Source organism: Stegostoma tigrinum, chromosome 30 (genome assembly GCF_030684315.1).
Source record: "Stegostoma tigrinum isolate sSteTig4 chromosome 30, sSteTig4.hap1, whole genome shotgun sequence".
In the NCBI taxonomy this organism is placed as follows: Eukaryota; Metazoa; Chordata; class Chondrichthyes; order Orectolobiformes; family Stegostomatidae; genus Stegostoma; species Stegostoma tigrinum.
The window spans coordinates 2,380,461-2,407,484 of record NC_081383.1 but is presented as its reverse complement, the minus strand read 5'-3'; the positions used below and the strand labels follow the sequence as shown (position 1 = coordinate 2,407,484).

At 47.0% G+C, this 27,024-nt stretch overlaps 1 protein-coding gene across 1 annotated transcript in view; it reads left to right on the top strand.

Annotated features, from left to right (window-relative positions):
• Window positions 1–27,024, top strand: part of LOC125465630 (uncharacterized) — a 76,674-nt gene that overhangs the window by 27,528 nt on the left and 22,122 nt on the right. Inside the window, exons 7-9 of the mRNA XM_059638423.1 lie at window positions 2,054–2,174; window positions 7,388–8,150; window positions 17,646–17,807. Of these exons, the coding sequence (XP_059494406.1) occupies window positions 2,054–2,174; window positions 7,388–8,150; window positions 17,646–17,807 (1,046 nt within the window). The remainder of the gene's footprint in view (window positions 1–2,053; window positions 2,175–7,387; window positions 8,151–17,645; window positions 17,808–27,024) is intronic.

Genomic DNA, 27,024 nt, shown 5'->3' with positions numbered 1-27,024 from the left:
TTTAAGGGGTGAAAAGACGAAAGCAAAGTCAACGAAATTCAATGAGGAATTTAGATGCCGTTATATATTACCGCAACAACAGCCCCTCCGGGTTGCGGCAACTTTGAACATCACAGGAACTGAATTGCACACAGCAATGGGAAATGGTGGGGTGCTCAGTACCTGAGGGAGAATACCCCGCAATTCCTGGAAGCAGTACCCTGGGAGATTATACAGCCTTTCATTTCTCCTCCCACTGCACTGTGTTTGTGGGCAAATGTGCGACCAATAATTTCATATCGCAAAGGCGGAGCCGGAAAACCCCCAAAACTTGGGGTTAAAACTCACTCGGAGCTAAGAGGACCTGGTGAGACAACACGGTGTGGAGCTGGGTGACCACAACAGGCCAGGCAGTGTCCTGGGAGCCGGAAAGCTGAAGTTTCGGGTCTGGAGTCAGCCTTCCGGCTCCTCGACAGGTGCCTGGCCTGCTGTGTTCCTCCAGCTCTACACCTTGTTATCTCAAACCCCCAAAACCTGCACATTTCCAGGGGAAGTCTGCAAAATAATGTGGGTGAATGATTTGTTTTTGTTAGATCAGGGAGGGATGAAATACGATTTACTGTAGCTCAGTGCGTTAGTTGCAGTCCTGAGGAAGGATCCCTGGACCCGAAACTTTATCTCTGTCTCCACAGATGCTGCCAGACCTGCTGAGCTTTTCCAGCAACTTGTGTTTATTTTTTGTTTCTGATTTACAGCCTCTGCAGTACTTTCGGTTTTAACTCCAAGGCCAAGCTGCCTTCAATAATAAAAACAGAAATCGCTGGAGAAACTCAGCGGGTCAAGCAGCATCTGTGGGGAAAGGGACAGTTAACGTTTTAAGTCTGAAATTGCTTCTTCTGAACTGAAATCAATTTCTGGATGTGAGTTTGCGCACTGAGCGGGAAGGTTAGTTTTCAGACGTTTCGTCACCATTCTAGGTAACATCATCAGTGAGCCTCCGAAGAAGTGTGGTGTTATGTCCCGCTTTCTATTTATATGGTTAGGCTTCTGTATTTATTTATGAAACAGTGATTATTTAGTAAGTACTGGGGCTGCCCAGTCCCGTTTTACAGGTGGAACTGTCTCGGTATAAACTCCATTTCTCCCGGGTTTGCTCCACTTCCCTCCCTGTTCCTGTCGGTGAGGATTGCTGGGGTCTGGGGGGTGGGGGGTTCCTGAATGGACCCCTTCCAGCGATTCCCCACTAGCAGCTGGGCGGGGTGATGGTGATGAAGGGAACCTGAACTTTCGCCTTCTCTCCTGCTGCAGTTTGTTTGTCTCGGGTCAATGATTAATCCCTTGACGCTGTCATTTTCCTTCCCAGGAGCAGAGACTGAGACTCTCGGAGTCAGAACGAGCCACACAGAGAGAGAGAGAGAGAGGGGGGGGGGAGGTGTAAACATCTCCAGGTGATCTTCGATCTTGGCTACTGCGGAGTGCACCTCAGGGGGGGTCAACCTCTCCCCCACCCCCACCCCCACGCCCCCTCCAGAGTGATCCTGACTCAGCGTGGACAAGGTAAGGGCCAGAGGGAAATGTTCACTTTGGGTGTTTTCGAGCCCGGAACTCCCCGATCGTTTCAACCTTCTGCCTGTTTAATGCCGCTACTTTCTGAGCATCGAAATGTAAAGATTAGTGTGCAACTGGGGGCTAGAGCGGCCGGCTGAACGGGTGACTAAGTGAGAGAGGAGGGGGAATTTGGGAACTGTAGCAATGTGGGGATTTATAGAGAGAGGGAGAGAAAGACCAAGAATCCCCACGCAGTGGGAGATCGCTGACTATTATTGTTTCCGAAGAGAAAAGCGGATTGTGTGCCGGTTCCAACTGTGCGCTGAGAGAGTTTCACATTGTCCAGACAAACCTGGGAGCAAGCCTGTTCCAATTTCTGGCCATTTGTATCAATCCTGAGCCGAGAAATGAAATGGTATTTAGTTACAGGCCTTTGGAGATTTGCTGTAAATTTGAGTGACTTGATTAAACATTTGTCAAATATAGTCTTTCAAATGGAAGTGAGCTTGTTGATCGTTCTGGGAAGGTTCGGACGGAACAGTCCTGAATGAGAGCCAGCGGGCTTTCACAGTTGTTACGGTACAAGCCGACTCTGTCAATGTGAATTCTGGCTCTGTGTCATTCTCCGGCCTACTCCTAGTTGCCCTGTAAACGGTTTCCATTTAAATAATCCTTTAATTGCCTCTTGAGAGCCAGTACTGAACCTGTCCCCTTCAGTCCTCGGACACCTGTCAGCACTCACTGTGTGAAATATTTCCTTCTTACATCACACTTTACTGTTTTGGTGATCACTTTGGATCTGTGCCCTCCTAATCTTCTTCTGTATGGGTGCAGGCGCAGTTCCTCTCAGTCCTACTGGATCCACACTCTTGAGAAATTTGGAGCTCTTCTCTCCAAGGAGAATAGACCCAGCTTCTCCAATTTATCTCCAACATTGACAATAACTCTCTGCGGGGAAAGAAAAATTACTGCAAGTGGCTTAAGATGGTTTTCCAGTCCGGAAACAGCAACTATTCTGAAGTACATGGATTGGAAGCCTGGGCTTCACTGCAGGGCAGTTCGGCATATGAGCTAGCCACCTCCTGGGTCAATGCAGTCAGGAATTTAACAGACTGACATCTCACTAACCTAACCAAGAGTTTACCAAACTCATTCCTCAAAACCCTTAGGACAAAATCCCAGTCCCATTGGGCATTCCTGTTTTTATTGACCATTTGGATCCAGAATCAATTAGAGCTCAAGAAGCTGTCAGTCGTTCTTGTTTAGGGTTAAATTCTGAGCACTTCAAGGTGTCAGCTCCGCTCCAGAGGTAACAGAACCTTTGCCCCAGTGGGTCCTGGTTCCAAAATCCTACCCTGGAGACTTCAGCCTTTTTTCAAAGCAGATGAGGTTGGATTTTTTTGTCCTGCCTCTAGTCACCTTGAGGTGCTGGCATCTAGATAAACATGCAACAACCTGAGAGAGTTGCTGTGCCACTTCAGAGGAGATCAGCACTTCCATTGGTGTGTGGCTAGAGTCCTTTCATAGAATTCCTACAGTGCGCAAACAGGCCATTTGGCCCAAGTCCACACTGACTGTCTGAAGAGCATCTCACCCAGACTCACCCCATCCCTGTAACCCTGCATTTCCCATGGGTAACCTACCCAGCCTGCACATCCCCGGACTCTATGGGCGATTCAGCATGGCTAGTCCCCCTAACCTACGAGGCTTTGGACTGTGGGAGGACTGCAGAGTACAAACCCATGCAGAAATAGGGAGAATGTGCAAACTCCACACAGACAGATGTCTGAGGCTGGAATTGAACCCGAGTCCCTGGTGCTGGGAGGCAGAAATATTAACCACCATGCTGCATCACTTACAGGCCTGAACTAGATAAGGGGTTCCTTCTCTCAGGAAAATTATTGCAGGCTAAAGTGAAAAAATATCACATTTTCAGTACCTTCAGCAGAAAGTAAAATGAAAATAATGGATTCTGGTTCAGTTATTCCCATAATTTTAAATGGGGATCCCAATGAACAAAGTAGCTTTATTTTCAAATAGGCTGCAATATTAAAACTAAACAAACAAGGAAAGTCCAGCTTGGGTTTAGTAAATAACTAATATGCCACCTTTCTCCACAAATACTGAATGATAAGGTGAGTTTTTCCAGCGCTATTTGATTCAACACAGTTAAGTTTCGTAAGCAAGTAGCATGTGCTTAAAATGCACTTGATAAATAACTAAAATGTAGCTGTTACCAACTTAAATCAAAGAACAGTGAACAGTACAGAACAGGAACAAGCTCTTCAACCTACCAAAACCTCACTGGTACATGATGCCGTTCTGAACTAAGAACCTTTGGGTTCTGCATTGTCCGTATGCCACTATTTCCTGCCTTTTCACACATCTGCCAAGATGCCTCTTAAATGTTACTATTAGATCTGCCTCCATCCCGTCCTCTGGCAGCACATTCCAGGCACTTACTACCCTCTGTGTAAAAAACAACATGCATCTGACAGTTCCTTTAAATTTACCCCCTTTTACCTTAAACCTCGAGTATTTGTCACTCCTACCCTGGGTAAAAGATTCTGACAATACATTCTATCCATGCCTCTCATAATTTTGTAAACTTTTTTTAAGTTGCCCCTCATCCTTCAAGTGAAAAGAAAGCAAGTTTTTTCCAATGATAGTGGGAACTGCAGATACTGGAGAATCTGAGATAACAAGGTGTGAAGCTAGATGAACACAGCAGGCGAAGCAGCATCAGAGGAGCAGGAAAGCTGATGTTTCAGGCCTAGAACCTTCATCAGAAATGGGGGAGGGGAAGGGGGTTCTGAAATAAATAGGGAAAGAGGAGGAGGCAGATCGAAGATGGATAGAGGAGAAGATAGGTGGAGAGGAGACAGACAAGTTAAAGAGGTGGGGATGGAGCCAGTAGAGGAGAGTGTAGGTGGGGAGGTAGGGAGGGGATAGGTCAGACCAGGGAGGACAGACAGGTCAAGGGTGTGGGATGAGGTTAGTAGGTAGGAAATGGGGGTGCGGCATGAGGTGGGAGGAGGGGATAGGTGGGAGGAAGGACAGGTTAGGGAGGTGGGGACGAGCTGGGCTGGTTTTGGGATGCAGTGGGGGCAGGGGAGATTTTGAAGCTTGTGTAATCCACACTGATACCATTGGGCTGCAGGGTTCCCAAGTGGAATATGAGTTGCTGTTCCTGCAACCTTTGGGTGACATCATTATGGCACTGCAGGAGGCCCAGGATGGACATGTCGTCTAAGGAACGGGAGGGGGAGTTGAAACGGGATTCCTCCACCTCCTAAATCCCCAGCCGCACCCAGAATCCTCCCCACAATACATCCACCGCCACTGGCCACGAGGCCACCATCCACATTTCACAAGTTTCAAAATCTCCCCTCTCTCTACCGCATCCCAAAACCAGCCCAGCTTGTCCCCATCTCCCTAACCTGTTCTTCCTCTCACCTATCCCCTCCTCCCCCACCTCAAGCCCCACCCCTATTTCCTACCTACTAACCTCATCACGCCCCCTTGACCTGTCCGTCCTCCCTGGTCTGACCTATCTCCTCCCTACCTCCCCACCTACACTCACCTTTACTGGCTCATTCCCCACCTCTTTAACTTGTTTGTCTCCTCTCCACCTATCTTCTCCTCTATCCATCTTCGATCTGCCTCCTCCTCTGTCCCAATTTATTTCAGAACCCCCTTCCCCTCCCCCATTTCTGATGAAGGGTCTAGGCCCGAAACGTCAGCTTTCCTACTCCTAAGATGTTGCTTGGCCTGCTGTGTTCATCCAGCCCCACACCGTTATCACAAGTTTTTCCAATCTCTTTATACAGCTAATATCCTCCAAACCAGGAGACATCCTGGTAAGCTGTTTCCGTACTCTCTCCTAAGCTTCCGCATGCTTCTGGGAGTGAGACAACCAGAACTGCGAACAATATTCCAAATGCATCCTAACTAAAGATCTGTGCAGCTGCAACATGACTTGCCAATTTTTATACTCTATGTCCAGACCAATGAAGGCAAGCAACCCATCTGGCTTCTTATCCACTTTCAGGGGACTGTGGCCCTGTGAACCTAGATCCCTCTGTATGTTGCTATTTCTAAGGGTTTTGCCATTTATGGTGGGGTCATGGTGGCTCAGTGGTTAGCACTGATGCCTTATAGTGGCATGGACCTGGCTTTGATACCACCCTCAGGTAACTGTCTGTGTGGAGTCTGCTCAGTGTCCCTATTCCATGTGGGTTTTCTGGCTTCCTCCCACAGTCCAAAGATGTGTAGATTAAGGTGGATTGACCACGTTACGATGCCCATAGTGTCCAGGGATGTGTATGTTGGGTGGATTGGCCGTGGGGAAAAATGTAAGGTTGCAGGGATGGGATGGAGGGCTCTTTGGAGAGTCAGTATGGTCTTGATAGTGTGCTTCCACACTACAGGGATTCTATGATGTATTGTATACATCCCCCTACATTAGATCTTGCATTTGTTCAGATTAAACTCCATCTGCCATTTTCCTGCCCAAGTTTCCAGCCTATCTGTATCCTGCTGTATTTTCTGCCAATCCTCCTCACTATCTGTAGCTTCTCCAATCTTTATATCACCCACAAACTTACTAACAAGGTCACCTACATTCTATATATTTATATATAATAGATCGTGGCAAAGTACCACTGGTCATAGATCTTCAGTCAGAAAAACACCCTTCCATCTCTACTCTCTGTGTTCTATCAGTCTGCTATGAAGGACATTGTCAAAGGCCTTGCTAAAGTCCATATCAACAATATCTACCACCCTACCTCGTCAATCATCTTTGTCACTTCCTCAAAAACTCAATCAAGCTTGTGCTACTCACAACCGCACAAAGTCACAATGCCTATCACAAATATGTCCATATTTTTTCCAAATGTGAGTAAATCCTATCCTTAAGAATCTTCTCCAATAAATTCTCTGCCACTGACATAAGGCTCACCGGACTCTAATTTCCAGGATTATCACTATTGGCCTCCTCAGGCAAAGGAACAACATTGGATATTCTCCAGGCCTCTGGGACCTCTCCTATGACTAAAGGGCATACAAAGATTTTGTACAAGGCCCCAGGAATTTTCTCTTATGCCTCTCTCAGCATTCTGGGATGGATCAGATGAACTATTTCAAATAAACTGGGACTTCAATTTTGATAAATAATTCTCAGGACTAAGTTAACAATTCATTTATTTTGGAGGTCACATAACAATACTAAACTCTCACTAAGTGAGGTAGATAACCACCCAAATTAATACTTTAAGTTAAATTTGGTAAATTTCATCAAAAGCAAATTCATATTTACACTATCACGAGATTGTATGGCAACGGTGTAAAAGCAAGTAAATGGAACTAATTGGTTGTTTTTGTTTTTAAAGTGCTAGCACAGACCCGAATGGGCTGAAAGGCTTCCTGTGCTGCATGTTTTTGTAACTCTCGTTGAAAGCCAATTTACTCCTACCCAGTTTGAAAGTTCCCGAATGTTAATTTGTTAACTTTAAAGACATTACACATTTGACAAAAGTTGATCAGGTCTGACCTCTCACCTCTTGGATATTGAGGTCAACTAATACCCCCAGAATAAGCACAAAGCTGTCTGCTGGTGGACTTTGAGGCCGTTCACTCCCATCATCAGACCATTACTTGAAATTGAAAATGTGGATCAAGTTGTAAGAGTGTGAATGGTTGATGAGCTTTAGTCCAAAACTGATTGTTGAGTGTTTTGGTATTTGAATGCAAGTAATCAGTCTCATCCATTGCTCAATACGTGGCTGTTAACTTGATCTACAGGTAAATGTTCCTCCTTTTTTGTGTTTGATTCCAGGTCTTGTCAACCACTGTGAAGTATTTGCCTAGGACGTACTGTCACGATGTATGAGAACCGACCCCTGGGGAGCCCCCCTGCCTATAGCCCGAGTAATTTCACCCAACCTTTCCCACACAGAGCCTCCATGGGGAGTTATGAATATGATATGCAATCCCCTCCACCAGGCTCATATTACATTGAGGAGAAGCCACAACACTTCTACAAATGGAGCTCCCCACCAGGAATCATCCGCATTTTAGAGGGCATTGTCATTATTCTGTGTCTTGCCATCTTTGCCTGTGTGGCATCAACGTTGCAATGGCAGTATGGCTATGGTTATGGCATGGGTGGAATGATGGGTGGCATGGGAGGTGGGTACTACCCAGGGATGGGAGGAGGATATTACCCTGGCATGGGGGGTAGTGGCTATTACCCGGGGATGGGAGGGTATGGCTATGGTGGCCACACTGACCCCAGGGCTGCCACTGGCTTCATGATTGCGATGGCAGCCATTTCATTTATTGCCGTCTTGGCCTTCTTCATTGCCAGTGTCAGCAAGTCCCAAAACTCCAGAACCCGCAAGTTTTACTTGTTGTTACTCATATTCAGCGCTGTCCTTGGAGGCTTGGAGCTGATTGCCAGCATCGTATACATCATGGGAGTCAATCCAACAGCTGGAAGTGGAGGATCGTTGTACTATACCCAGAAGAGAATGTTATGCGCCCAGTTTTATTCAGCTGGAGCTAGTATGATGTTGACTAATCAGTATCTATACCACTATTGTGTTGTGGATCCTCAGGAGGTGAGTCACATTTTATTACAGCTGTGGTGTCTCAGGCTTTGGTAAAATAGAAACTATTCTACCTTGCTTGTGCAATTTATTGCTAAAACGTGACAAATTTTATGATTACACAATGGCTCAACGTTTTTTAAATCCCACATTGTAAACTCCAGGAAATGTTTTGGTTTCACCCCACTCTATATTAACCAACTCAGTCATAGGAATGGAATACAAGCAGTGGCCATTCTCAATTCTCTCCCAACAATCATTTCTCTCCTGGCTGACCAGTGCCCTATTTCCCTACCAATGCCCCATATTGTTTATAGTCTTACCTAACAACAGTCTGTTGGACTATCATCTCCACTTTGTGGGGGATGTTATCTGAGGTTCCCACTCCCATTTATGTCAGGAAGTGTTTCCAGAGATCACCCCGACTCCTCTTGTTCCAGACATGCCTCCACTCCCCCCCAACCCACCAGAAACATAAATACATAGGTAATGGTTTCTCTTCATTTGCCCTATTAAATCCTTTCGTGGTCAGAAATAAAGCTGTAGTCCCTGACAATGATAAGATTGCTCTCTGCTTGGAGAGAGAGAGAGAGAAAGATGACCGGTGGTGGTTTAATCTAGAGTCAGCATACCTCAGGCAAGGGGAAATGTTGAGAAAGAGTGTCCTTCATGGTAAATGCAGCCAATGTGACAATTGAACCCACACTGTTGGTTTATTCTCCAGTGCAAACCAGGCACTGAGCTAAACAACTTCCCTGATCATAAACATCCCAATAACATCACTCTTTAACCAAGAATACCGCAATCTACACAATTAATCTTCTTAACCTAACCCTTTTAACACAGCTATCATTCTGTTCAACCTGGCCTGCACCAAGGCCATTAACTCCTTGCTGAATTGTGATATTAGATTAGATTAGATTCCCTACAGTGTGGAAACAGGCCCTTCGGCCCAACAAGTCCACACCGCCCCTTGAAGCATCCCACCCAGACCCATTCCCCTATAACCCACACACCCCTGAACCCTACGGGCAATTTAGCACGGCCGATCCACCTAGCCTGCACATCTTTGGACTGTGGGAGAAAACTAGAGCACCCGGAGGAAACCCACGCAGACACGGGGAGAATGTGCAAACTCCACACAGACAGTTAACCAAGGCTGGAATTGAATCCAGGTCCCTGGCGCTGTGAGGCTGCAGTGCTAATCGCTGAGCCACCGTGCTGGCCAAATCTGGAATTGAGTGCAGTAACCTCTCCAGATGGGGTCTGAACAAGAATCTTTACAGTAGGAATATAATCTCCTTCCCTTTGTATTCCAGACCCATTGAAATAAAGGCCCCAATTTTCTAGTCTTTTATATCTTTTTTTTACGTGTGCAATGGCTGTAATTTGTCTGATGTTAGGGAGAGAGTTTCAGAATTTTGATTCATTGACATAAAAGAACTGCAATATATTTCCAAGTCAGGACAGTGTGTGGCTTGGAGGGGACCTTGTGGGTGGTGGTTTTCCCACGTATCTGTTGCCCTTGTCTTTTGAGGTGACGGAAGTTTCAGGTTTGGAAGTTACTGTCCAAGAATTCCTGGTGAATTGCTGTTGTGCTTTTTGTAGATGGTCCACACTGCTGCCACTGTGCACTGATCATGGCTAAATGACTAAGTATGAGGTTAAAAGTAAGTTTGAGACAGAGTATTTCTCAAATGGTGAGAGATTGGAAAGTGTTGATGTCCAAAGGTGACCTTGGAGGAAGGTGTAGGTGGTCTGATCAGCAAGTTTGCAGATGACACGAAGATTGGTGGAGTAGCAGAGAGTGAAGGGGACTGTCAGAAATTACAGCAGAATATAGATAGATTGGCGAGTTGGGCAGATAAATGGCAGATAGAGTTCAATTTGGGAAAATGCGAGGTGATGCATTTTGTAAGATCTAATTCAAGGGTGAACTGTACAGTAAATGGAAAAGTCCTGGGGAAAATTGATGTACAGAGAGATTTGGGTGTTCAGGTCCATTGTTCCCTGAAGGTGGCAGCGCAAGTCAATAGGGTGGTCAAGAAGGCATATGGCATGCTTTTCTTCATCGGACGGGGTATTGAGTACAAGAGTTGGCAGGTCATGTTGCAGTTGTACAGGACTTTGGTTCGTCCACATTTAGAGTACTGTGTACAGTTCTGGTCGCCACATTATCAAAAGGATGTGGATGCTTTGGAGAGGGTGCAGAGGAGGCTCACCAGGATGTTGCCTGGTATGGAGGGTGCTAACTATGAAGAGAGGTTGAGTAGATTAGGATTATTTTCATTAGAAAGACAGAAATTGATGGGGGACCTGGCTGAGGTCAACAAAATCATGAGGGGTATAGACAGGGTGGATAGCAAGAAGCTTTTTCCCAGAGTGGGGGACTCAATTACTAGGGGTCATGAGTTCAAAGTGAGAGGAAGAAAGTTTAAGGGAGATATGCATGGAAAGTTCTTTACGCAGAGGATGGTGGGTGCCTGGAACGCGTTGCCAGCGGAGGTGGTAGAGGCAGGAATGATAGTGTCTTTTAAGATATATTTGGACAGGTACATGGACGGGCAGAGAGCAAAGGGATACAGACCCTTAGAAAATAGATGATAGGCTTAGACAGAGGGTCTCGATCGACGCAGGCTTGGAGGGCCGAAGGGCCTGTTCCTGTGCTGTAATTTCCTTTGTTCTTTGTTCTTGTTCAGAGTCACTGAAGGTTAGCATGCAATTGTGCAGCAGGTTATTCTGAAGGCAAATGGCACATTAGCCTTTATTGCAAGAGGGTTTGAGTACAGAAGTAAAGCCGTATTGTATCGATGATCTATATTCTCAGTGAGACAGCACCTGGAGTAATGTGTGTAGTTCTGGCCTCTTTGCCTAAGGAAGGGTTTACTTGTAGCAGAGAGAAAGCAGCAGAGGCTCACCTGCCTGATTCCTGGGGGAGTGGGACTGTCCAATCAGGAGAGATTGAGGAAGCTGAGCCTCAATTCTCTGGAGTTCATAAGAATGAGGGACAATCTCGTAGAAACACATTGAATTATTAAGGGGATCGACAGGGTGGGCACAGAAAGGATATGTTCTCTTCGGAGGGATTGGAATCAATGGCACACACTCAGGATGAAAGGCAAACCATTTAGAACTGAGGGCAACAGGAACTTCACCAACCAAATGGTAAATTGTAGCAACTCTTAATCATAGGGGGTGGTGGAAACTCAGTTCAAAGCAGAGATCGACAGATTTCTAGTTACTCATATCAATGGATGTAGGGACAGCACGGGAATGTGGTGTGAATGTAGATCATCAGCCATGACCCAGAATAGCAGAGCATGCTTGTGGGGCTGAATGGCCTGCACTTGCCCATGGTTCCTGAATTCGAATAACCAAAGCGGCTAGAGACATTTGAATTCAAATAACTAATACTGAATATAGAATAAAATATTGGTATATTGAGCTCTCTGGTAGTTGTAGGCAGTTCAGCACCAGCTTTTGGTGATGTGTAACAAATGCCGGCTTAACCAGGGACACCCACTTCCCAAGAACAAGTAATAACTAAAAAAGGAAGATGTGTTAAGTGACCAACAGCAAGAGGAGAGTCTTGGGGAGACTACACGAATGGAATAGCTCTCAGGGCTGGATGGGTGGTGGTAATGTCCTGATCAATGGGCCAGGAGGCCCAGGTTCAAATCCCACCTGCTCCAGAGATGTGATAACATCCCTGAACATTAATTAAAATATATACAGGCTCTAGGAAAATGTCCTCTTGATAATTCTTCTGTCAAGCCCTGGTATATGTCTGTGTGTGTGTTTGTGTGAACACACACACGTCTGTCTATCTGTGCATGCATCTAGGTATCTGTGAGTGTGTTTATCTCTAAATCAGCTGTGATTGTGCTGGAGTCACAGGCTGAGCCAAACCTGGGAGAAGTCATCTTCTAAGCATTAGCATCACCAATGCTCATGTCTGGTGGTGTTTTTGTAATCACAGAGTTAGGAGTCAGATTGAGACAAGCTTACAGGGGAGGCAATGACCTAGTGGTATTATGGCTGGACTGCTATGTTCCAGGGACCTGGGTTCCAATCCTGTCACGTCAGATGGTGGAATTAAATTCAATAATAAAAAAAATCTGGAATTAAGAGTTGAATGATGACCATGAGTCCATTGTCAATTGTCGGAAAAACCCATCTGGTTCACTAAGGTCCTTTAGGGAAGGAAACTGCCGTCTTTACCTGATCTGGCCTACATGTGACTTCAGACCCACAGCAATGGTGTTGACCCTTATCTGCCCTCTGGGCAATTAGGGATGGGCAATAAATGTTGGCCTAGCCAGAGATGCCCACATCCCATGAATGAATAAAAAAAAGATGCTACTGGTGTTCACCTGAAAAGCATTCATCGATGGAAAACAGTTGATAGAGTTTGAGAAGGAATTGATCACGCTTCACAAATCTGTTGGAATTCATTCTGCACATGAGCTCTCTGAAATGAATTCAGGCACCCAATGGAATTTACTGATTCAGATACAAAAAGGTTAATTGCGTCTGAAAGAAAGAATACCAAAAACTGCAAAAAAGGTTCAAGATCTTGCATTATTCAAAAAGAAATCAAAGGATTTGGGGATTGACTGGGAACGTGCATTTCACGTAGATCAACCATGATCACAATGAATGATGCAAAAATAATGTGTTAATGGAAAAAGAAAATATTCGAAAATATAGTCTTCGGGGGTCACCGTGCCAACCTGCTCTCTCTCAAATGGTGAACAAAAACAGAAGTCGCTGGAAAAGCTCAGCAGGTGTGGCAACATCTGTGAAGAAAAAGATTTGAGTTAACAATGCTAATTGATCATGTTTCCGGCAGTTACTGTTTCCAGTTGTGTTTCCACTTGTCGGATGGGTTCAATTTGGCAGCATCTTTCTCCCAATCAGAGAGTTACAAGTCCCGTTTGATGGATAAAAGCTTTATTAGTGGAGAATGCAGTTCATAAACTGAGCTAAAGCATTTATTCCCATGTAGATGAACACTTTTTGAAACAAAGTAGCAGGCATTTCAAAGAGGATTGTAAGGATGAAAATAGACTCTGCAATTAAATGTCTCAGTGGTAGTGCTCACTTTTTCCATCTTGGCTCTGAGTTAGAAGGTCACGAATTCTCTAGCCCCATTCCAGACAGTTGAGGCTGTCACTCCCAGTGTTATACCTTTCAATTGCTGCATTGTCTGAGGTGGCAAAGTTTGGTTGATTTTTTTTAAACCTTTCATTTAATACTCCTAAAGAGCAGGTTTTCAGGAAGGCTAACTGAATGTTGGCCCTTATTTCAAGGTGGTTGGAGTATATGAGTAGGGAAGTCTTGCTGCTACTGTAGAAGATGCTGGTGAGGCCACATCTGGAGTACTGTGGCAGCTTTGGTCCCCTCATTTAAGGACAGATATTATTTCATTGGAAGCAGTTCAGAGAAAGTTCACCGGGATGGTCCCTGGTATGGGAGGGATTGACTTATGAGCAGAGGCTAAATAGGTTGGGACTCTACTCACTGGAGTTTAGAAAAATGAAAATAAATCTCACTGAAATATTTCACATTCTTAAGGGACTTGACAAAGTAAATGCTGAGAGGATGTTTCTGCACATGGAAGAATCTGGGAGCAGAGGGCAAGGTCTGAAAATAAAGGGGCACCAACTTTACACTGAGGAAGAACATATAGAGTGTAGAACATTACAGCACAGTACAGGCCTTTCGGCCCTCGCTGTTGTGCCAACCTGTCATACCGATCTCAAGCCCATCCAGCCTACACTATTCCATGTACGTCCATATGCTTGTCCAATGACGACTTAAATGTACCTAAAGTTGGCGAATCTACTACCGTTGCAGGCAAAGCATTCCATTCCCTTACTACTCTCTGAGTAAAGAAATTACCTCTGACATCTGTCCTATATCTTTCATCCCTCAATTTAAAGCTATGTCCCCTCGTGCTCGCTGTCACCATCCCAGGAAAAAGGCTCTCCCTATCCACCCTACCTAACCCTTTGATCATTTTATATGTCTCAATTAAGTCACCTCTCAACCTTCTTCTCTCTAACGAAAACAGCCTCAAGTCCCTCAGCCTTTCCTCGTAAGAACTTCCCTCCATACCAGGCAACATCCTAGTAAATCTCCTCTGCACCCTTTCCAAAGCTTCCACATCCTTCTTATAATGCAGTGACCAGAACTGTACGCAATACTCCAAGTGCGGCCGCACCAGAGTTTTGTACAGCTGCAGCATAACCTCATGGTTCCGGAACTTGATCCCTCTATTAATAAAAGCTAAAACACTGTATGCCTTCTTAACAGCCCTGTCAACGTGGGTGGCAACTTTCCAGGATCTGTGTACATGGACACCGAGATCTCTCTGCTCATCTACACTACCAAGAATCTTACCATTAGCCCAGTACTTTGCCTTCCGGTTACTCGTACCAAAGTGTATCATCTCACACTTGTCTGCATTAAACTCCATTTGCCACCTCTCAGCCCAGCTCTACAGCTTATCTATGTCTCTCTGCAACCTACAGCATCCTTCGTCACTATCCACAACTCCACCGACCTTAGTGTCGTCTGCAAATTTACTAACCCATCCTTCTACGCCCTCATCCAGGTCATTTATAAAAATGACAAACAGCAGTGGACCCAACACCGACCCTTGCGGTACACCACTAGTAACTGGAATGAAGAGGGATTTCTTCTCTGAGGTTTGAGAGCCTTTGGAAATCCTTGCCAAAGAGATCTATGAGTACAGAGTCCTGGTGTATATTCAAGCCGGCAATGGGTGGGTGGGTGGGTGGATGGATGGATGGATGGATGGATGGATGGATGGATGGATGGATGGATGGATGGATGGATGGATGGATGGACGGATGGACGGATGGACGGACGGACGGACGGACGGACGGACGGACGGACGGACGGACGGACGGACGGACGGATGCCTGATCAGCCAGGAATCAAGAGGTAACAGAGAAAAGGCAAGAAACTGGATGTGTGGAATATCGCATCAACTATGGGGTTGAATGACCCACTCCTGTATCTATTTCTTATGGTCTTATATTGGAGATGGAGAGAAATACTGAATGGACAGTTCTTGACTCCCCCTTTCCAATTGGCTGAGGGAAGGTGGAGAATCACAAGACTAAATTGTATTATGTGACCAATGGCAGGGGCAGGGCATTTGAAGGTATGCAATCATGTGATGAACCATCCAGAAAATGAACAGCCTGAATTGGTTACCCCATGGTGGGCTAATCCACAACGAACAGTCTGTGGAAAGGTACAAAGGTATCTGTCTTCAAAGGGAATAGATGTACATGGCTTGTGGATGATCTTTGGTGTTATGTAACTGGTCAACTTTAGACAGTATCAAATCAGGGCTGACCTTTAAACTCTTAGATCCTAACTCATATTCCAGCCCAGGGAGATGACCTCTGTGCTCTCAATGGAATGGATTGTTTATGGTTATCAACTAACGAGCATTCATTGGTATGAAGAGAGTATGAGAAGAATGTGTAGATACTGGTTACTGTAATGCCCTGAGGTGATTATTGCTCATGTTATGGAGCTCTTCAAAATCTTTAAGATAACAGAGGCAGGCAGCAAAGTTCTTTTTTTTCTTAAATCAACCTATTCTGACGTATCTGTGGAGTAAGTGGGACTTGAAACTGGGCCATCATAGTAGAGATAGTGTGCCTGCACCATAATATTCTTAGAGGAGATCACTTGACATACTTTGGTTTTCAGTCCAGATAGATAAAACTTAACGTTTAAAAAATTCTTAACCATATTTTCAAATCCTGCCATGCCCATATTAGGGGGAGGTGATGGCCTAGCAGTATTATCATTGGACTGTTAATCCAGAGACCCAGATAACATTCTGAAACAATGGGTGCAAATCCCACCAGGGTGGGAATTTGGATTTAATGAATGTCCAGAATTAAGAATCTAATGATGACCATGAATCCAATGTCAATTGTTGGGGAAAAACCCATCTGGTTCACTAGTGCCCTATAGGGAAGGAAACTGCCATCCTTACCTGGTCTGGCCTACATGTGACTCCTGACCCACAGCAATGTGGTTGAATATTAACCATCCTCTGGACAATTAGGGATGGGCAATAAATGCTGCTTGGCCAGTGACACCCTCATCCTGTGAATGAATAAAAACAAAATTCCTATTTCTGTAACCTCCACCCACAGAGCCCTTTGAGGCCTGCCAACATCTTCCTCAATTTTAGTCACATTTCATGTTGGTGACTTTCCTTTGCCTCAGCTCTTTACTTTGGAATTCCATTTGTAAGCCTCTTTCTCCTCCTTAAATCCTTCCACTGTGACCATTGCAGAGTAAATTAAAACCTGTGTTCCTGTAATATTCTTCACTACACCACCAGATGTGTGCTTTTAAAGTGAAGTCACTGCTGCATTGTAGGAAACATGGCATACAATTTATACACAGCGAGTGTCAATGCTGTGACGGCCAGAAAATCTGTTTATCTGTTTGTGTGTTACATACTAATTGAGGGATAACTATTGGCCAAGATAACTTCCCTGTTCTTTGAAGCGGCACCATGAGATCTTTTTCTCCAACCAAGCAGCTCGACAACAGAGTTGTGGCTGCTCAAAGTGTTAACTCTGTTTCTGTCTCTCCACAGTTCCTGACAGATCTGCCAAGTTTCTCCAGCACTCTGTTTTTATTTCTGGTATTTGGGGGCCTTCGTTCAGCATCTCATCTGAAAAATCATTCCTGCAACTTTGCAGCAGTTCTGTGTTCAAGCCCAGGAGTGGCACTTGAATCTGGAAGTTAATAGAATCCCTACAATGTGGAAGCAGGCCATTTGGCCCATCAAGTGCACACCAATCAACGAATATCTCCTTGTCATAATTGAATTAGGAGCCCCTTGTGAGGAATCTTAGAATGCTTTGAAGGCACTATATAAATGCAGGGTATTGTTGTCTCCTATTCATTATAAGTAATGAAAAAGAATGGTGGGGAAGATCTGAGAGGCTGAGCATAGAAAACAAACAGAGGAGTGGGAAAAGATAGAAGACTGGGAAACACAGAGGTGCAGAAAGACAGACACAAAGTTGAGAGGGTGGAACACGACCGGACACAGGCACTTGAAGAGACAGAGAAACAGACAGCGGAAGAAGCAAAGATACCCAAAGATAAAGTCAGAGAAAACCAAAGGCACTGACTGAGAGGAGGATTAGCGTGAGGATGCGACAATGGCAGACCACTGCAAGCAGAACGGAGAGAGAGAGAGAGAGATGGAGACACTGAAAATTGGAGAGTTTACAGGATATAGAGAGACACTGACAGAAAGGTAGACACCGATGTAGGTGTTGGAGTGACAGAGACCCCAGTACATTTTCCATGTAAGAAATTTACATGGATATAATTAAAGGAAGTCCAAAGTAGTAGCAGTGTTGTTGTTAACCCTGCGTGTGCCGGAGCCTGTGCTAATCCGCCCCTGCTCTCTGCTTCCTGCTGATACAGGCTGTGGCGATTGTCTGCGGATTCCTGGCAGCGCTGACCTTTTGTATCATTGCTTTCTTCGCTCAAAGAGTGCGGCAGAAAATCTGGAAATACGGGAAGCCGAATATCCTGTGGGAAAAGGACTTCGCTGATGTAGAGGTGGGACCCAACGTGGAGGAATGGGTAAGTGAGCGTGTGGAGAGTTCCTGGTTCAGCCCGCGGTCACTCCAGAGTTCGTGAGTTTCAATTGACTCAGGGCAAACCCCATTTAAAAAAACACTTCACACGAGGAAAAAGACCGTTTGAACTGGGTGTGCTCTGGTCAGCTCAGTCACACCAGCACGAGGAATGAATAAATATTCAGGTTACATAACAAAACAAAGCGCTGTTTGGCTGTGGGACAAAGCAGAGTTAATGTTTTGTTCCCTTCAGAACTCAACATGCAGCCGAAACATTAACTCTGCTTTGTCTTCGCAGATGCTGCCAGACGTGCCGAGTCTTTCCAGCAATTTCTGTTTTTGTCTCACACACTGAGGGTAGTTGTTAGAGACACAGATCAGCTGGTCTGAAGGACGTGATGAATGTGGTTATTGGGAGAAAAGAGCGGAAAAGTGACGGTTTTTAAGGGGACGATCCAATATTCCACAATTGGTGAATTTCTCCAGCCCCTCTTTGATTCTAAGCAACTTGTGATTCTCACATTCTATTTTACAGTATAGATGGAGGCCTTTCGGCCCATTGTGTATGTACTGGCTCCAGAAAGAGCCCCAGCTAGTCCCATCCTCCCGCCCTATCTCGGTAACCTTTAACTTAATAAAATGTGAGGCTGGATGAACGCAGCAGGCCAAGCAGCATCTCAGGAGCACAAAAGCTGACGTTTCGGGCCTAGACCCTTCATTCATCGCTTTCCAGATCTCTTTGAAACCTCCTATAGAATCCACCTCCACCACTCTCCCAGGCAGTGCATTCCAAATCCTAACTACTCTCTGAGTGAAGAAGATTCTCCTCATCTCACTCCTGGCTTTCTTGCTGACAGTCCTGAAATTGCAATCCCAAATTACTGACTATTGCAAACAGATAATCCCTCTTTATCCTGTCAAAATTGTTCATAATTTTGAATGCCCCAGGAGAGTTTCCCCTTAATCTTCTCTGCTCCAAGGAGAATAAGTCCAAGTTTTCTAGACTTGTATCTAAAATCCTTCATGCATAGTATTCAGGTAAATGTCCTTTAAACTCTCTCCAGGGCTTTAATATCCTTCCTTAAACAAGTTGCTCAGAGCTGAACACAGTACAATGTGGTCAGACCAATGATTCATAGAGGCATCACTCTCTTGCTTTTACACTTTATACCTCTATTTATAAACCTTCTTAACTGTTTCAACTTGCCTGGCCCCCTTCAGAGAGTTATGCACCAAAACCCCGAGGCCCCTCTGCTCCTGTACTCCCCTCAAAGTTGTACCATTGAGCCAGTATTGCCTCTTCATGTTTGTTGTACCAGAATGCATTACCTCACATTTCTCTGCATTGAAATTCATCAGCCAGGTGTCTACCCATTTGACCAACTTGTCAATGTTCCTCTGAAGTCGCTAAGCATCATCCTTACAATTCACTCCCTTCTCCCTAGCTTAGTATCATTTGCAAATTTAGCGATATTTGCCCTCAACTCTATTTCCAAACATCATATAAATCAGTAAGAGCGGGATCCCAACACCAATCACAGTGAAACGCCACTTTCAACTCTCCTCCAGTGTGAAAATGCTCATCCATATCTCAAACTCCGTCTCAGAGGATGGATGGCAGAGTAGAATTCATTAGGACAGGGTGGACATGGGCTTTGGAGGGAAGGGGATTGACAAGCCAATCAGACCTTTTTAAGTCCATGCTTTCTGAAGTTTTGAGGAATTATTGCAAATATTTCTCACCATGAATCAGTTGAGACCAACTTGCCCACTAATTAGATCCCCTACACTGGATAGGAGGAGGCAAACCTCCATCTTGAACTTGAGACAAGTTCTTGAGTACTGGCCTCTCCTTCTTGGTGGACTGATCCAATACCCAGGCAGGGACTCTCATTGATTTTCATGCCTTCCTCATTTCATGACGACCCAGCAAAATTATTTCCTTGTTAGTTGAGAACGGGCAGGAAGGTGAATAAACAAGATGATAGGAGTCGCTACCTGACAGTACACACATTGGTGAATTTAAGCCATACACAAGGACATGTTATCGTTTAGATAAGGTTTTACTCACAGATTTCCATTGCCAAAATAGTTTTGCACTTTTGAAGATTAAACTGAAGGTGGCCCACCCCTGAAACTGCACCTTTGGTTATAGTGCCTTTATAAAACAATGACTCATCTGTGGTAGACTCAGTTTGCAATATTTCATTATCTGTCATTGCTAAAGTCAGAGATTATTCCACAGTCCTATAGAATAGAATAGAATCCTTACAGTGTGGAAACAGGCCCTTTGGCCCAACAAGTCCACACCAACCCTTGCAGCATCCCACCCAGACCCAGCCCCCTATAACCCACCTAAGGAACTCATCCCTGAACACTACGGGCAATTTAGTATAGTCAGTCCACCTAACCTGTGCATCTTTGATCTACTGCTGAACCCTCAGTGTTTCACCGAGATGTACCAGTGTGAGCATAGCACAGGGGTATTCAACCTGCACCACAACCCTCTGCAGCAGAGGGTTTCACAGATTTACTACTCTCTGAGAGAGGGAGTTCCTCCTCCTCTCTGTGCTTATTCTGCGACAGAGTCCTAGACTCTTCCTCCCAAGGGGAAACAACTATTCCAAGTCTACCCTGTCAAGCCCTGTAAGAACCTTCTATCTTGCAACATGTTATTCTTCTAAAGTCCAGTGAGTACAGGCCCAATCCACACAACCTCTCCTTCCATATACCCGGGATCAGCTGAGTGAATTTGTTCTGGACTGCCTCTCATGCCATCAGTGTTTTACAACAGTTTAAATCACAGAAAGGTTCAGACATTAATAAAAACAGAAAATACTGGAATTACTCAGCAGGCGAGTCAGTCTTTGGGGAGACAGAAAATGAGTTAAACTTTCAGATCAATGATGACCCTTCAGTGGAAGGATTGAGATACCAAACCACATAAATAGGCGTTAGGTCAGGTGACCAAAATCTTGGTCAAAAAGACGGGTTTTAAGGAAGAGAGGTTTTGGGTGGACAGTTTGACACCCTGCCCCTCCCTGCTGTCCATGTGTGCATATCTTCAGGAGCTAGCAGCAGGCAGGAGTCCTGGACCACAGATCAGTTGGAACAGTCATAGTTGTCTGTTAAGCCATAAAATAAAACTAAGGTCTCCCCAGTCTCTCAGAAAACACTCAGGAAGTGACACTACCACCAGGAGTAATTTCCCAAGTCTACCCCTATATTCCCCTCCCTGTGCACTGGGTACAGCCTGCAGCTGTCGGAGTTACACAGCACCTTGCAGATGGGAATATTACCCAAGAACAGTATCAGACATGAATAAGGCGCATCTTTCTTCACTCGATCCCCAAGACCACCCCCCAACCCCACCTCCACAACCAATACCAATTTCTTTCCCTTTGCTGTTTGGTGCCAGAGAGGTTGACTGAGATCTGTGTTGATGGAGCTTGTTCTTAACACCCAGCCTTATCAGTTTGTGATGGAATGCCTGATGATTGCCTCATTACAAAGCAAAATTCTCTTTGCTTTTTGATAAGTTTGGTTTCAGTTGAATTATTCATTAACTCGATTGTTCTCTGGTTTCACTCACTGGGACTGATTACATCAATGCATGCACAGTGTCGGGCATAGACACTGAGCTGAAAGGCAACTGAGCCTGTACGGTTTAACACCTGCTGTTCAAAAAGGTTCCATCCAGGCCAAATTTATCCACTTGGGAGTTGTTTTTCCTTACCGATGGTTAAGGCACAAGGACATCCACATGGTTAAATAGTAGCAGACGAATTAAATCAGGAAGTAATGCTTTTGGGGAATGTTTTGAGCCTTGAATAGGTCACGATTCTGGAAAGTGAGAAATGCTAAAGTTGAGAGAATTGTTGATTGGTCACAACAGAGGGGCCTGGTCTGTGTAACTAGCTTTCTGCCAAGATCCAGTACCACTCCCCATCCAGTCATGTTGTAAAACTCAGCAACAACTTGCTTTAATAACGCACCTGTAACTTTGTAAAATGCTCCAAAGCGCTTTACAGAATTTGACATTGACCCCCATGAGGTGACGTTAGGACAAGTAACCAACAGCTTGGTCAAAGTATAAGAGATAATGGGAACTGCAGATGCTGGAGAATCCAAGATAACAAAATGTGAAGTTGGATGAACACAGCAGGCCAAGCAGCATCTCAGGAGCACAAAAGCTGATGTTTCGGGCCTAGACCCTTCATCAGAGAGGGATGGGGTGAGGGTTCTGGAATAAATAGGGAGAGAGGGGAGGTGGACCGAAGATGGAGAGAAAAGAAGATAGGTGGAGAGGAGAGTATAGGTGGGGAGGGGATAGGTCAGTCCAGGGAAGACTGACAGGTCAAGGAGGTGGGATGAGGTTAGTAGGTAGATGGGGGTGCGGCTTGGGGTGGGAGGAAGGGATGGGTAAGAGGAAGAACAGTTTAGGGAGGCAAAGACAGGTTGGAATGGTTTAGGGATGCGGTGGGGGAAGGGGAGATTTTGAAACTGGTGAAGTCCACATTGATACCATTAGGCTGCAGGGTTCCCAGGCGGAATATGAGTTGCTGTTCCTGCAACCTTCGGGTGGCATCATTGTGGCACTGCAGGAGGCCCATGATGGACATGTCATCTAAAGAATGGGAGGGGGAGTGGAAATGGTTTGCGACTGGGAGGTGCAGTTGTTTGTTGCAAACTGAGCGGAGGTGTTCTGCAAAGCGGTCCCCAAGCCTCCGCTTGGTTTCCCCAATGTAGAGGAAGCCACACCGGGTACAGTGGATGCAGTATACCACATTGGCAGATGTGCAGGTGAACCTCTGCTTAATGTGGAATGTCATCTTGGGGCCTGGGATAGGGGTGAGGGAGGAGGTGTGGGGGCAACTGTAGCATTTCCTGCGGTTGCAGGGGAAGGTGCCGGGTGTGGTGGGGTTGGAGGGCAGTTTGGGGTGAACAAGGGAGTCACGGAGAGAGTGGTCTCTCTGGAAAGCAGACAGGGGTGGGGATGGAAAGATGTCTTGGGTGGTGGGGTCGGATTGTAGATGGCGGAAGTGTCGGAGGATGATGCATTGTATCCGGAGGTTGGTGGGGTGGTGTGTGAGAACGAGGGGGATCCTCTTTTGGCGGTTGTGGTGGGGGCGGGGTGTGAGGGATGTGTTGCGGGAAATACAAGAGACGCGGTCAAGGGCGTTCTCGATCACTGTGGGGGGAAAGTTGCGGTCCTAGAAGAACTTGGACATCTGGGATGTGCAGGAGTGGAATGTCTTGTCGTGGGAGCAGATACAGCGGAGGCGGAGGAATTGGGAATAGGGGATGGAATTTTTGCAGGAGGGTGGGTGGGAGGAGGTGTATTCTAGGTAGCTGTGGGAGTCGGTGGGCTTGAAATGGACATCAGTTACAAGCTGGAGTCCAGATAGGTGGAGATGAGTTCACCAACTCTCCGACACCACTTCCTACCGCCACCTCGATCATGACCCCACACCCGAGCACCAAACCATCATCTTCAACACCATTCATGACCTTATCACCTCAGGGCACCTCCCACCCACAGCCTCCAACCTCATTGTTCCCCAACCCCGCACGGCCCGTTTCTATCTCCTTCCCAAAATCCACAAACCTGCCTGCCCTGGTCGACCCATCGTCTCAGCCTGCTCCTGCCCCACCGACCTCATCTCCACCTATCTGGACTCCATTTTCTCCCCTTTGGTCCAGGAACTCCCTATCTATGTCCATGACACCACCCACGCCCTCCACCTCCTCCAGGACTTCCAATTCCCTGGCCCCCAACACCTCATCTTCACCATGGACGTCCAGTCCCTATACACCTGCATTCCGCATACAGATGGCCTCAAGGCCCTCCGCTTCTTCCTGTCCCGCAGGCCCGACCAGGCCCCCTCCACCAACACCACCATCCGCCTAGCCGAACTCGTCCTCACCCTCAACAACTTCTCTTTTGACTCCTCCCACTTCCGACAGACCAAGGGGGTGGCCATGGGCACCCGCATGGGCCCCAGCTATGCCTGCCTCTTTGTAGGTGACATGGAACAGTCCCTCTTCCGCACCTACACAGGCCCCAAACCCCACCTCTTTCTCCGGTACATTGATGACTGTATCGGCGCTGCCTCTTGCTCCCCAGAGGAGCTCGAACAGTTCATCCACTTCACCAACACCTTCCACCCCAACCTTCAGTTCACCTGGGCCATCTCCAGCACATCCCTCACCTTCCTGGACCTCCCAGTCTCCATCTCAGGCAACCAGCTTGTAACTGATGTCCATTTCAAGCCCACCGACTCCCACAGCTACCTAGAATACACCTCCTCCCACCCACCCTCCTGCAAAAATTCCATCCCCTATTCCCAATTCCTCCGCCTCTGCCGCATCTGCTCCCACGACAAGACATTCCACTCCCGCACATCCCAGATGTCCAAGTTCTTCTAGGACCGCAACTTTCCCCCCACAGTGATCGAGAACGCCCTTGACCGCGTCTCCTGTATTTCCCGCAACACATCCCTCACACCCCGCCCCCGCCACAACCGCCCAAAGAGGATCCCCCTTGTTCTCACACACCACCCCACCAACCTCCGGATACAACGCATCATCCTCCGACACTTCCGCCATCTACAATCCGACCCCACCACCCAAGACATTTTTCCATCCCCACCCCTGTCTGCTTTCCGGAGAGACCACTCTCTCCATGACTCCCTTGTTCGCTCCACACTGCCCTCCAACCCCACCACACCCGGCACCTTCCCCTGCAACCGCAGGAAATGCTACAGTTGCCCCCACACCTCCTCCCTCACCCCTATCCCAGGCCCCAAGATGACATTCCACATTAAGCAGAGGTTCACCTGTACATCTGCCAATGTGGTATACTGCATCCACTGTACCCGGTGTGGCTTCCTCTACATGGGGGAAACCAAGTGGAGGCTTGGGGACCGCTTTGCAGAACACCTCCGCTCAGTTTGCAACAAACAACTGCACCTCCCAGTCGCAAACCATTTCCACTCCCCCTCCCATTCTTTAGATGACATGTCCATCATGGGCCTCCTGCAGTGCCACAATGATGCCACCCGAAGGTTGCAGGAACAGCAACTCATATTCCGCCTGGGAAGCCTGCAGCCTAATGGTATCAATGTGGACTTCACCAGTTTCAAAATCTCCCCTTCTCCTACTGCATCCCTAAACCAGCCCAGTTCGTCCCCTCCCCCAACTGCACCACACAACCAGCCCAGCTCTTCCCCTCCACCCACTGCATCCCAAAACCAGTCCAACTTGTCTCTGCCTCCCTAACCTGTTCTTCCTCTCACCCATCCCTTCCTCCCACCCCAAGCCGCACCCCCATCTACCTACTAACCTCATCCCACTTCCTTGAACTGTCCGTCTTCCCTAGACTGACCTATCCCCTCCCCACCTCCACTCTCCTCTCCACCTATCTTCTTTTCTCTCCATCTTCGGTCCACCTCCCCCTCTCTCCCTATTTATTCCAGAACCCTCACCCCATCCCCCTCTCTGAAGGGTCTAGGCCCAAAACGTCAGCTTTTGTGCTCCTGAGGTGCTGCTTGGCCTGCTGTGTTCATCCAGCTTCACATTTTATTAGCTTGGTCAAAGTAGTTGGTTTTTAAGGAGTGTGGTAAACTAGGACACAGAAGTTCAGGGAGGGCAATCCAGAGCCTACAGCCCAGGCAGCTGAAGGCATGGTAGGACACAGATAGAGGTTTAGTGAGGGCAATCCAGAGCCTACAGCCCAGGCAGCTGAAGGCACGGTAGCCAATGTTGGAGAGATCAAAATCAGTTACTCAAAAATCCAGAGAAAAAGGATGGCAGGGATCTGAGTGCTGGGCAAGGGGAGGGAACAAAGAAAAATAGTGGGTAGGGCCATGGATGGATTTGAACTTCGAAAGATGACAATTGAGAAGATTTGTAGCTCAGGTTGAGGTTCTGGATGTGAGATTGCTCGCTGAGCTGGAAGGTTCGTTTTCAGACGTTTCGTCACCTTTTTTAATTTGTAAAAATATACCTTATTCATAAGATGTACAAAAAAAACACTTATACACCTACCCAGTCATGCAAGCCGCTCCGGGTTACCCAGGGGGTACGTACACCAACTCAAGGAAAAAAAGAAGAAGAAAAAGAAAGCAAAGAAAATACCCCGGCAGTCGTCTCCCCACACAGTCCCCGTTGGCCCCCTGACCAGTTGGGGAAGGCGCCAGCTGGGCCCACTTACCATGTAGGGCCCTTTTTTCTATTCTGGACGAGGGGTTTCATACGGTGGTCTTTCCCCACCGCGCCTTGGCGGCGGCTGCCCCAAGCTTTAGCGCGTCCCTCAGCACGTAGTCCTGGACCTTGGAGTGCACCAGTCTGCAACACTTGGTCGGGGTCAGTTCTTTCAGCTGGCAGACCAGCAAGTTGCGGGCAGACCAAAGAGCGTCTTTCACTGCATTGATGGTCCTCCAGGCGCAGTTGATGATGGTCTCGGTGTGCGTCCCAGGAAACGGCCTGTAGAGCACGGAGTCCTGCGTCATGGAGCTGCTTGGGACGAACCTCGACAAATACCACTGCATCCCCCTCCAGACCTCCTGCGCATAGGCACACTCCAGAAGGAGGTGATCGACAGTCTCGTCCCCCTCAGCAGCCGCCTCGAGGGCAGCGTGCAGTGGCGCAGAGATTCCGGGCATGCGTAAAGGATCTCACTGGCAGAGCCCCTCTCACCGCCAGCCAAGCAATGTCCTGTGCTTGTTTGAAAGTTCTGGCGATGAGGCATTCTGCCAAACGTCGTGGGGAACCACACGACGGGATCCACCCTCTCCTTTTCCCGAAGGGTCTCGAGGATACTACGTGCTGACCACTGCCTGACGGCCTTGTGGTCAAAGATGTTTCCTTTCAAAAATTTCTCCACGAAGGACAGGTGGTACGGAACGGCCCAACTACTCGGAGCGTTCCGCGGCAACGAGGCCAGGCCCATCCTTCGCAACACCGGGGACAGGTAGAACCTCAGTAAGTAGTGACACTTGGTGTTTGCGTACTGAGGATCTACGCACAGCTTGATGCAGCCGCACACAAAGGTAGCCGTCAGGGCGAGGGTGGCGTTCGGTACGCCCTTTCCCCCATTTTCCAGGTCTTTGTACATGGTGTCTCTGCGGACCCGGTCCATCCTCGACCCCCAAATGAAGTGGAAGATGGCCCGGGTGACCGCAGTGGCGCAGGTCCAAGGAATAGGCCAGGCCTGCGCC